At 34.5% G+C, this 13,139-nt stretch overlaps 1 protein-coding gene across 4 annotated transcripts; it reads right to left on the reverse strand.

Annotated features, from left to right (window-relative positions):
* Positions 1-211: 211 nt before the first annotated feature.
* Positions 212-10,086, reverse strand: LOC144979916 (uncharacterized). 4 transcript variants are annotated; one of them, XM_078927194.1, is made up of 6 exons: positions 9,810-10,086; positions 6,541-6,584; positions 5,914-5,961; positions 3,312-3,395; positions 2,562-2,642; positions 212-412 (listed from the first exon to the last, which is right to left on the reverse strand). In XM_078927194.1, the coding sequence occupies exons 1-6, from the start codon at positions 9,852-9,854 to the stop codon at positions 304-306; spliced, it is 411 nt and encodes a 136-aa protein (XP_078783320.1). In that variant the 5' UTR covers positions 9,855-10,086; the 3' UTR covers positions 212-303. The 4 variants fall into 4 exon arrangements, with proteins under 4 accessions (XP_078783320.1, XP_078783319.1, XP_078783321.1 ...); XM_078927193.1 differs by lacking the exon at positions 2,562-2,642 and adding an exon at positions 2,186-2,266 and having other exon boundaries at positions 9,810-10,085; XM_078927195.1 differs by lacking the exon at positions 2,562-2,642 and having other exon boundaries at positions 9,810-10,082.
* Positions 10,087-13,139: the final 3,053 nt, after the last annotated feature.

Below are 13,139 nucleotides of genomic sequence, written 5' to 3' on the forward strand. Positions count from 1 at the left end.
ATTTCAAATGAAAGATGATAATAAAAATGATAATTATGTTACATTCTGTACATGACTTTCTGACTGTTTGATATGGTTTATGTTGTGTAATTAATCAGTTATTTTGAAGATTATGACTATTGATAAAAGTCTTCCAAAACAAACAAAAATTACCCAACAAAAAACACAAAACAAAAAATTATAAGAAAACAACAAATAAAAACCACACACGTTTCAGATGGAGAGGGGCGTTTGCCACAATTTTATTATTGATTGCGTCATAGTTCTCACGTGACACTAACACGAGTGTAGTGGGACTTTGATTTACAGGGGTTGTCTTCCGAATGGCGTGTCGAACCCTTTTTCCTCCTGACGTTTACCGTGAGGGTGGCCAAATATGTCGTCAATATCGTGGTCTTCGGTCTCGGGTTTACTGAAATCACAAAGGAATTTATTTTTTACAAAAAGGAGATTTATCACAAAACGTGCTCAAAGAGCTTTCCATTGGCGTGGCATGCTTACAGTATACGGTGGTGCCAGAATCAGGAGAAAATGACTAAAAACATGCTAAATACAAACGAAAGAAAAAAATTTAAAGAAAAGACTTAGGCAAATAAGTAAGAGGTGGTGTATACCATTTCTCAGTATTATTTTTTTTAAACGCTGTTATCCATTTTAAAAAGATGGATTCGGTGACAGGCACCAAATCAACCAATATAGCCACGCCCCAGGAGCTTTCCATCCTAGGGGTCCATATACAACAGCAAGACTTAATATGTAGGATGAAACATGGTGCGACTCATGTGGACTTGTGATATGACACTCGCTTTCGGATCGGAAGGTCCTGGGTTCGAGTCTCACTCGGCGCATAGTTGAGTCCTTGGAGAAGGCTCTTTACTCAAATTCTCTCACCGTACTCAGGTGTAAAATGAGTACCTGGCCATCAACAACGTTGTCTCTGTCCGCGTAACAGGCGTAATGTCCCGTCCTTCATGTTAAATGTTGCTGTTGGCCAGGGACCCTTGCAAAGCGCTTTGAGCACGTTTAGTGGATATTGCGCTATAAAAAAGCTCATATAAAAGCTCATTTAAACATGGTGCCTGTTAAGCGATCTTACATTTTTTATGCGACAATGACAAAGCTGTTAACGACCAAGTATTCATTTTACCCTTGAGTATTATAAGAGAATGTGAATAAAGATCCTTGTTTTTGTTTTTGTTTTTAAGGGTTTTGTGACGCTTGCAACATATCTAAGTCATATCAGCGCCAATAAAAATGAACAAAATGGGGAATGTTCAAGAATTATAATTTAAGGGAAAAGGGAAGACAAAGGGGAATTAGTTCATATAGGGAACAGATGTAGATTCCAAGAGCACACTGTCGGTGTAATTGTTAGAGATCATCTAAATATTCTGTCCTGACACAAGCACAGGTCCCCACTAAGAAGAACAAACTAAAATGTTTATAAATCATATAATATATGTTTATAAAAGAGATAATTTAAAACGCAAAAAATATCATCTCCCAAAACTCCAACTATACATTTGACTTTTTCCCTCCCACCCAGAGTATCCGGCCGTGGCCAGTACAAAACCAAGTAAACTCATTCCAAGACAAAGACAGAAAAGATGTTGGAAAACAGATTTAGAGGTATAGAAGATCAGACACAATAAGTGCCTCCCTGCCCACTATGGGAGTCAGGAACCCCAAACAAAGAGCCTTCTCCATTGACTCAACTATAGGTCGCTCAGAATGGAACTCTAACCCAGGACCTTCCGATCTGAAGGCGCGTGTCGTACCACAAGACCACATAGTCTTATTTCGACTAGGAATGGTGTAAGGAAGTAAGTTAAAACAAGCATACATTTGGACGGGCGGAAATTGGCTTCAACAGGAAAAATGGCAGACGCCCTTATGAAATACTTCCCCGACCAGCAGAAAAGTATATTCAGAGGAGGAAAACATTATAAATTTGATCATGTTTTGACTAGACTTTTATATATTCTGATCACATGACATGAACAAGTTCTCGCCATCATGAAGAATAAAAAGTACCGATTCTCGTTGTTAAGAACCAAGCTCCTCGTTGCTCGGCGGACGTGACATGAGACTATTGAATCCTATTAGCCGTCATATTATTATTTATTGCGTCATAGTCCTCACGTGAAATGAGATTTACGAGAGTTTTATTTATTAATGGCTTTACCGAATGGGTCCTTGACGTTTAGTCCTAATGTGAGGATAGCTAGAAATGTCATCATTAGGGAAGTCTATGTACTCCTGTTTACTGAAATCGCAAAATATTTTTTTTTGAAAATTAAATAAATAATTTAAGGGAAAAGGGAAGACAAAGGGGAATTAGTTCAAATAGGGAACAAATGTAAATTCCAAGAGCACACTATCGGTGTACTTGTTTGAGATCACCTAAATGTTTCGTCTTGACACAAGAACCAAGCTGCTCGTTGCTGGTCGGACGTGACATCAGACTATTGAGTCCTATTAGCCGTCATATTATTATTGATTGGGTCATAATCCTCACGTGAAATGAGAGTTACGAGAGTTTTATTTATTAATGGCTTTACCGAATGGGTTCTTGACGTTTAGTCCTAATGTGAGGATAGCTAGAAATGTCATCATTAGGGAAGTCTATGTACTCCTGTTTACTGAAATCGCAAAAGATTTTTAAAGAAAATTAAATAAATAATTTAAGGGAAAAGGGAAGACAAAGGGAAATTAGTTCAAATAGGGAACAAATGTAAATTCCAAGAGCACACTATCGGTGTACTTGTTTGAGATCACCTAAATGTTTCGTCTTGACACAAGAACCAAGCTGCTCGTTGCTGGTCGGACGTGACATCAGACTATTGAGTCCTATTAGCCGTCATATTATTATTGATTGGGTCATAATCCTCACGTGAAATGAGAGTTACGAGAGTTTTATTTATTAATGGCTTTACCGAATGGGTTCTTGACGTTTAGTCCTAATGTGAGGATAGCTAGAAATGTCATCATTAGGGAAGTCTATGTACTCCTGTTTACTGAAATCGCAAAAGATTTTTAAAGAAAATTAAATAAATAATTTAAGGGAAAAGGGAAGACAAAGGGAAATTAGTTCAAATAGGGAACAAATGTAAATTCCAAGAGTACACTATTGGTGTACTTGTTTGAGATCACCTAAATGTTTCTTCTTGACACAAGAACCAAGTTGCTAGTTGCTGGTCTGACGTGACATCAGACTACTGAGTCCTATTAGCCGTCATATTATTATTGATTGGGTCATAGTCCTCATGTGAAATGAGGGTTACGATAATTTTATTTAGTAATGGCTTTACCGAATGGGTCCTTGACGTTTTTTCAAATAATTGCGAGGGTAGCCGGAAATGTCATCTCTAGGGTGTTCTAGATGCTCGGGTTTACTGAAATCACAAAATAATTTTTGTTTAAAATTAAATAAATAAATGAATGAAATTACAGGATATAGAGCAGTAATTTACTGTGCTCAAAGCGCATTATTTACTAGGGGCCCCGAGCCAACAGGACACATAAAGATAAAGAATGAGACATGACGCATGTTAGGCGATATTTTATTCTTTTTAGACAATGACAAAAGATTTCAACTGCCAGGTTATAGCTTTTCGACTGAGTACGATGAGAGAATGTGTGTAAAGTGCTATCCCCAAGGCAGACTCAACTTTGCTCCACTCAGAGCGGGACTCAAACCCAAGACCTTTCCAATCCAAAGGCAAGTGTCGTACCATATACAAGACCACATAGCCGCAATTTTTTGCCACTTTAACAAAATGTGTCTATAAAATGTCTTCAACAACAACACAAAATAACAATAGAAAAATCACCCAATTTTCAAATTTTGGACTGTAGGTTAATTTTCAGCTTGAATGTTGCCCCGACATGATGCAGTTCTGATCCGATGAGTCGCATATATAGCAACATTTGTTATGTTATGTGTTTAGGTAAAATACACACAACATCCGCCAGTCAAACTAAACATACCAAAACACAAAACAAGAAACACTATATATTTTTTAAAATTATCCACCATAAAGAAGGGAGAGTAACCTCCCAAAAGAAATATCTACTAGTTTCTATTTATTACCGAACACGATGAGAGGAAAGCAACCCCAATAAGATAATGAATGCGAAATTTAATTTTCGAGTATTTTGCAACACAAGAATCATATATCTAGTGTCTATTTATTATCGACCATGATTAGGGGAAGGTAGTCTCACGTTTCTTATTTGTGGCTAGAGTAATGTAAAAGGTGCTACTCAAAGCTCGAAGAAATAAATGAGATAATGTGGAACATTATCTCATTCATCTGTGGTGTTTCATTCATCCTGTTTTGTTGATAAAGGGAAACCCGAAACGTTTATTTGATCTGTTTTTGTAATTAAATTGAAGCTTACATTCAATTTCACATTATTATTTATTTAATCTATTTGTGGCTAGAGAGGGGTGGGGGCTGCCTGAAGCAGGGGATCGTGATAATACTAACGAAAGAGTGATAATGGAGAGGCTTTGGAATAGGTAGTGTAATTAGGGACACAAAACCCCCGAATCGTGCAAATTAGTGATGAAAGCATTACTGTTTGAATGAAAAAAGTGCTTGCTCTGAAGTATAAATTGTGATACAGAACCACGTTCTCATTACTCCAAGTGCTGAGATAGCAGCAATTTAAATTGTGTAAAAATTTAACAGAGGTGATGAAACTTGTCGCCTTCAGGAAATTTTGCTTTGGTGTCAAAAGGTCACAAGTCACAGACTACCGGAAGTAGAACTTATCATTTATTCATAACATACAGCTTACCGAATTGATTCATCTACCAAGTTAACTCTTCCAACAATAACTCACTTTTTACTTTAGTTTGGCAGCAGCTTCTTATGGTTCACACTATTGTGTTATGACGATCGACCCAATCAGCAAAGTCCGGTCCGCATTCGTGCACCGTCGCGAACCCGCCTGGTAGCATCGTCACAACACACCTTTCGACTAGATGCTCTGCCGTTTCGGGTTCTTTTAGTTTGGCGAATGTCGTTTTTGGGCACATTTAGTGGATATTGCACTATATAAAAGCTCTAGTTTTTTTTTTTTTTTTTTTTGTGATGCCATGTTTTGGTCAGTATCAAGTCTTTAGTTAACGAAGGCCGTTATCCAAATTACACCGCAATATCTTTATTCTCTGTTTTCATTTGGCACTTCTCCATAACCTCCTATATTTCTCAACAAGTATAAAACAATGCCAAACGAAGTAGAGGGTAAACACAAATAAATAAATAAATCAAAAAAAAAAAAAATATCCTGGCCGCTGCATGTAACAGTAAAAGAAAAAAATTAGATTTTATATATCGCAATATCCACTAAACGTGCTCAAAACGCTTTATAAAGTGTGCCTTGCCTACAGCGGCACGGAAGATGTAGAACGAGACAGGACAGCTTTTAGGCAAAATTTTTTCCGACAGGGACAATGCGGTTAACGTTTAAACCTGAGAGAATTTGGGAAAAAGACCCTTTTCCAAGGACTCAACTATGCGCCAATCAAGGCTCGAACCCAGAACCTCCCGATCCGAAAGCGAGTGTCATACCAGAAGATCACATAAGCGCACAAGTACCGACGTGTCCATGTTTACAAGTCTGATAACCGAACGCAATAATAGCCTAGATTTAACATTTTTATAACGAACACTATTTTGCGGTGGTTTGAGAGCATTACAACAATGATGAGTCCAAATTGGGTTATTAGATCTGCAAAAAATCACACGTTGAACAGCACCATCCATACAAAGCAGAAAGCAAAATAAATGGGGGATTTAAAAAACTTTTTATATTATTCTTTCACATTTGTCCCTCCCTGTATCACTTTTATAATTTTACCTAACACCGGTGCCAACTTCCTAATGTGTCTTATATTCTTACTTGAGAATAGAAGAACGTTTGCCGTGATTCCATGGCTTGGACAGGGATCTGTTGAAGTAATTGGATTGTTCATGTATTGATGGTTATTGTTCTACTTACCTTCCTCTTCTTCCTCCTCCTTCTCCATCATCGTCGTCGTGATCATCATCATCATCATCATCATCATCATCATCATCATCATCATCATCATCATCATCATCATCAACATCATTATCATCTTCAGTTTTATAAGCATCCTTTTCATTATCATCAACACCATCATCAGTACCATCATTCTCATCATCATCATCATCATCATCATCATCATCATCATCATCATCATCATCATTATCATCTTCAGTTTTATAAGCATCCTTTTCATTATCATCAACACCATCATCAGTACCATCATTCTCATCATCATCATCATCATCATCATCATCATCATCATCATCATCATCATCATCATCATCATCATCATCATCATCATCATCATCATCATCAGATCAACCACCACGATCATCATCATCATCATCATCATCATCATCATCATCATCATCATCATCATCATCATCATCATCATCATCATCATCACCATCATCATCATCATCATCATCATCATCATCATCATCATTATCATCAACCTACCCTCCCTTAGACTGATGTTTCTTAACACCTCCATGCAAGCCAGCCTGTAAAAGCAAGTAAAGAATATGATATAAACAAAGAAAAAAAGACGCCATTAACACATTCAAGAACAATGTCTTTGAAAACATAAGCTTTGATATGATAGAGCAATATCCATTACATTTTCCTAAAATGCGCATTAGAACGAGTTCCAAGATATTTACAAGCAAACACATAACTGAATATATATATATATATATATATATATATATATATATATATATATATATATATATATATATATATATATATATATATAACTGAAGAAATGAATTGACAATATTATTTATTTTAAAAAATGCATGAATATATTAATAAATGGATGAATAGCTAATAAATAACTAAATAAATAAAATGATTAATAAATCAAAAGAATAAATTAATAAATGGATATGTAAATTAAAAAGTTGAGCTCTTATAAGAGGGATATATACTAAATTTGCATAAAGCAAATTAAAATGAATCTCATTGTATGAAGTACACAGAAAAACAATAAATAATAATAATAATAATAATAATAATAATAATAATAATAATAATAATAATAATAATAATAATAAATCATTATTATTATTATTATTATTATTATTATTATTATTATTATTATTATTATTATTATTATTATTATTATTATTATTATCATTATTATTATTATTATCACACTTTAGGGACTGATATGTGGCATTCGTTTAAACTCAAGTCCTGATGCTGTCCAAAATATAAACGTCACAAAAGAAGACAATAGGGAAAGAGATTAGCGGAAGAGTAGCGTCCCTTGATTGGACGTCACCGGTGGAGAAGTTATTTGTAAACAAACCAACTACAAACCAAATACAAGTCAAACGCTCCAAATACAACATTTATTATTCATATTTCCATACAAAAATGCATAACGTTGATTATGATATGCATTTTTGTACAGAAATATGAATAATAAATTTTGTATTTGGAGCACTTGGCTTGTAGTTGGTTTGTTTACAAATAACTTCTCCGCCGGTGACGTCTAATCAAGGGACGCTACCCTTCCGCTAATCTCATTCCCTACAGATAGTATGCGCTTGGCTAAGAAGCTCATAACATTGCCATCCGGAAGTATAACAGACCAACACACAAAACTGTGTGTATTTATGAACGTATATGATCGGGTTAATACAGTTCAGTGAGCATTACTCATAAACGCGGATGGAAAAAAACAGTAACAAAGACCTGAGTGACGTCATCTTCGAACTATCTATAGATAGAACGAAGATGACGTCACACATGACTTTGTTATTGTTTTTTGCCATTCACGTTTATGAGTACATCTCACTAAACTGTATTAACCTGACTAAAAGCGTTTAAGGTTACACGTCGTTTTGTGTGTTGGTACGTTATACTTCCGGACGGCAATGTTATGAGCTTCTTAGCCAAGCGCATACTATCTATATTGACCAAACGAAATTAAGAAAGTGAGTTGTTGTTAGAGGTGCTCAACGAAATAAATAATTCCATTGGTTGAGTTACAGATTACAACTCACAATTACCGTTTTTCCGAGATCTTCGTCATTTTTTTATGACGATTTTATTTGGGTTAGCATCAGGCTTTTAGTTAACGAGGGCTACAATTAATTCCACTATCAGGTTGTCTCTGTAATCGTCACACAATTGGATTCAGTAGTCTGATGTCACGCCGCCCGGCAACGGCGGCCATCTTGGTTCTAAACAAAGAAAATCATTACTTTTTATTCTTCATGCTGGCTGGAACTTTTCATATGCCTTGTGATCAGAATGTGTAAAAGTCAAAACATGATCAAATTTATGGGGGTTTTTCCTCTGGATACGCTTTTATGCTCGCCGGAGAAATATTCCATACGCGTCCGCCATTGTTCCGATAGTTTAGAGCCAGTGTTACTAAGTTACCATGCGGCATTAGGAATGAAGTGACGTTACGACTGCTGAAGAGTATTGGCATGATCTATATTAACTTTCCATGTGCTCGAGGTCATTGGTCACATTGCAAAATGTGCTCAAAGTGACCTACATAGTGAAAAGTGTTCACAGATTTTGAAGTATCTAACATCACGATTGATCATTGTGTTCAGCTTGACACATGGGTTTGTTTACAATTTTCATAAACAAAGCAGCATGTTTACAATTGTTCAGAAAAGTCCAATCGTTGGACAGCAACAAATCGTGTGATTGATGACTCGATTGGACGAAAACATGAATATAGATCGATCCCATTCCTCAGAATTTAAGAGACCTGACTAAATAAATGGCCTTCAACACTGCAAGCACGAAATGTTTTAAGAAAAAAGAAAATCTTGATAAACAAAAAAAAAAACACAAAACAAAAAAGGAAATAAACAAAACAAGTCAATTCTGTAAAAATCGCACAAAATGTCGGACAAAAAGTATTATAAATAACAATTAGAAAACATCAAAGACCACATAAAACAAAAGCGTTTAAAGCAAGGTGCATATACTTGCAGGTCGGATAACCAAACATAGATTTGAGTTTGATTTAACATTGTTCTAATGGACAATATGTTGGTTTAAGAGTATTTTTGATTACAATCATGAGCCCATAACCATGGGATTATCAGACCTGCAAATAAGTACACGTCGCTTAAAGCAATTCATACAACGAAGGCCTTTTTCTGCTATTTTCTAAGTTATTACATGAATTCAAGACCAACATTCTACACTACGGACGAAAGCACTGCAAGCTGTCTCTATTGAAACGTCGTCATCTTGAGTTATAAAAATCATATCAAATATTATAGTCCGAAACTTATTAACCAATTAACTGTGGTACTCTAGAATATTTTGTATTTAAAGATTTGGCCAGAAAAAATGGTCCTTTAATTATGGATAGATATAAATGACCGTCATATTGGCAAAAAGTATCAAACCTAAGCCTGGAGAAAGACTTCAAGAAGTTTGAGAGGTTTGACAAGATGATGGTCGTCTAAATCAATCGATATTGGAAGGACGAGTTTTCTGGCCAAAATTTTAAATACGTGTTATTCCAGCGTCTGGTAGTTTTCTGGTTAAATCAACAAAACATCAAAAGGAAAAGAAGAAGAAAAAAAACATTAAAAAACAATGGAATTAGGAAAAAAAATTGACAATAATTCTCATTTTTGTCGTTATCACGAATTGCAATCAATCAATATAACTCGGAAGGTTAAGCCTACTGGCCAAAATTGTACTAAATTGTTTTATTTATCTGTTGGCAGAGTACTCACCAGAGCTATCCCAAACAAGATACAAAGGACTAGAAACACTTTCATCTTTTGAAGTTTTTACTAAATCTATGTGCACAAAGCCAAAAAGTACTTAAAGTTTTGGTACTAAACTGCCTTCCTCAAGGAAAATAAAATTATGTTCAAGTTGCTTTTTCCAAATTTCAATGTGCGGCTCTGGGGTTTTATAGTTGAAACAAAACACTCCAATTATGCAATACTAAAATCTTTACTTTTTCATAAACTTTCCCTCTGTCACTAGGTTATTGACGTCTCATTGTGTGGAAACGAGGCCAGGGAAACAAACACATGTTAACTAAAGACACGTCGCAATAATCCAATTAGATAATTATATTTCAAAAGTGTTTTCTTTTTTTTTAAAACAAAACTCGTGTGAGGTCAAGGATTCTATTTTTGTTTTTGAACTTGGCGGTCCATAAGCTGATTTGAAAATGAAACTTAACTTTAAGTATCTAGTGGCAAAAATAAGTAATTTGACCCTGTGCTCAGGTGGTCGCTGGATAAGTAAGTATGTAAGTAAGTAAGTAAGTAAGTAAGATAATAAGAGAGAGCGCCTGTGTTGTCTTGTGGTTTGAAACTCGTTTTCGGATCGGAAGGTCCTGGGTTCGAGCCTCCCTCGGCGTATAGTTGAGCACTTAGAAAAGACTATTTACTCATATTCTCTCACCGTACCCAGGTGTAAAATGAATATCTGGTCGTCAACAACGTATCTCTGTCAGAAAAAATGTAATGCCGCCTAACAGGCGTTACGTCTCGTTTTACATGTTACGTGTTGCTGTTGGGCAGGGACCCTCTGTAAAGCGCTTTGAGCACATTTAGTTGATATTTTGAAATCTAAAAGCTCAAGTGTAAAGCTCAATTTCTTACATAACAAAAAGCTTTGACTATCTTCAGCTCCTCCTCCCCACCACGTCCATTTATAGATAGTTCGAAGTTGACGTCACTCAGGTCTTTGTTATTGTTTTTTGCCATCCGCGTTTATGAGTAATTCTCACTAAACTGTATTAACCTGACCTGATCATGGTTACGCAAAGTTTTGTGTACTAGTCTGTTATACTTCCGGATGGCAATGTTGTGAGCTTATAAGCCAAGCGCATACTATCTATAGAAATAAAAAGTTATCTAACGAACACTCAATTAAAAAAAAAATTAGGCTAAGCGCGTTTTATGTAATTATAGTTAGCGTATGCGTAGGTAATATAAGGCACACGTTCGCTTGTGCATGGCCACGTGTGTATGTATGTATGTATGTATGTATGTATGTATGTATGTATGTATGTATGTATGTATGTATGTATGTATGTATGTATGTATGTCATCATCAACATCATCATCATCATCATTATTATTATTATTATTATTATTATTATTATTATTATTATTATTATTATTATTATTATTATTATTATTATTATATTATTGTCATTATTATCATCATCGTAATTATTAGTACTGTTGTTATCATCACCACAATTATCAACATTATTATTAATATTATAGTGATAGGGATTATTATTATTATTATTATTATTATTATTATTATTATTATTATTGTTGTTGTTATTATTATTAATATCATTGCTACCGTTGTTACTCTCATCGTCGTCGTCTCCATCACCGCCATAGCCACCACTGTTATTGTCATCATCGTCTTCATCATCATCATCATCATCATCATCATCATCATCTTCATCGGCATCATCGTCATCATCGTCGTCATTATCATTATCATCGTCATCAACACTAATATCATTATTACCTCTGGGACATTCTGTGGCAGAGTCTGAAACTTCACTGTTCAAATTAATACTCCAGCTCTATACATTGTACATTATTTTAGGAAATGGTATTATGTCAATGAATATGTTACCCTTGTTACATTATCATGTATATTTCCTGAAATAAACAATTTTGATATGTATGTATGTATGTATGTATGTATGTATGTATGTATGTATGTATGTATGTATGTATGGAAATGGTATTATGTCAATGAATATGTTACCCTTGTTACATTATCATGTATATTTCCTGAAATAAACAATTTTGATATGTATGTATGTATGTATGTATGTATGTATGTATGTATGTATGTATGTATGTATGTATGTATGTATGTATGTATGTATGTATGTATGTATGTATGTATGTATGTATGTATGTATGTATGTATGTATGTGTGTGTATGTATGTATGTATGTATATATGTATGTATGTATGGATGTATGTATGTATGTATGTATGTATGTATGTATGTATGTTTGTATGTATGTATGTATGTATGTATGTATGTATGTGTGTATGCATGTATGTATGTATGTATGTATGTATTTATGTATGTATGTATGTATGTATGTATGTATGTATGTATGTATGTATGTATGTATGTATGTATGTATGTATGTATGTATGTATGTATGTATGTATGTATGTATGTATGTATGTATGTATGTATGTATGTATGTATGTATGTATGTATGTATGTATGAACGTATGTATGTATGTATGTATGTGTGTATCTATGTATGTATGTAGGTAGCTACGGTTGTATGTATGTATGTATGTATTTATATATGTATGAATGTATTTATATGTATGTATGTATGTATGTATGTATGTATGTATGTATGTATGTATGTATGTATGTATGTATGTATGCATGTATGTATGTGTGTGTGCGAGTATGTAAATGTGTGTATGTATGTGTGTGTTTCTATCAATACTATGCGTTAAGATAAAATACTCACAACATTCACCAGTCATAACGAACATATCAACACAACACACAAAACTGTGTTGAAGACTTAACTTGTATCGTCTGATTGATACAACATTATACTGAGTACTAATCACTAACAGGCGTTCTAAAAAAAGAGCTGAATGACGTCAGCTTCGTTCCTTTTATATATAGGAAAACGGTTACAAATTAAATGTCTATCTAGAAAAATATACGGCTTAAGCGGGCCCTATACGTTCTAACCGATGGTCGGAGGCCACAGGCATTGGGTTCGTACCCAAGTTATTTAAAAATCGATCGATTAAAATGACTCTCTTAAAATTAAAAATAAATACAAAAAAAAAAAAAAAAAAAACAAAAAAAAAAAACAAACAAACAAAAAAAAAAACATAGAGCTTCAGAAAATAGAAAAATTACTGAATGATAATGGAGACACCCCATCTGCTACTTTCTCATTAAGGTGTCTTATTTCATTCTCAATTGAGAATGATAAGTCTTTCTTAATGTCTCTGTGCGGCTATGTGGTTTTCTGGTATGACACTCGCTTTCCGATAAGCAGGTCCCTGGGTTCGAGC

This window comes from Berghia stephanieae, chromosome 9 (assembly GCF_034508935.2).
Source record: "Berghia stephanieae isolate SIO BIC M18660-M18661 chromosome 9, UCSD_Bste_1.3, whole genome shotgun sequence".
In the NCBI taxonomy this organism is placed as follows: domain Eukaryota; kingdom Metazoa; phylum Mollusca; class Gastropoda; order Nudibranchia; family Aeolidiidae; genus Berghia; species Berghia stephanieae.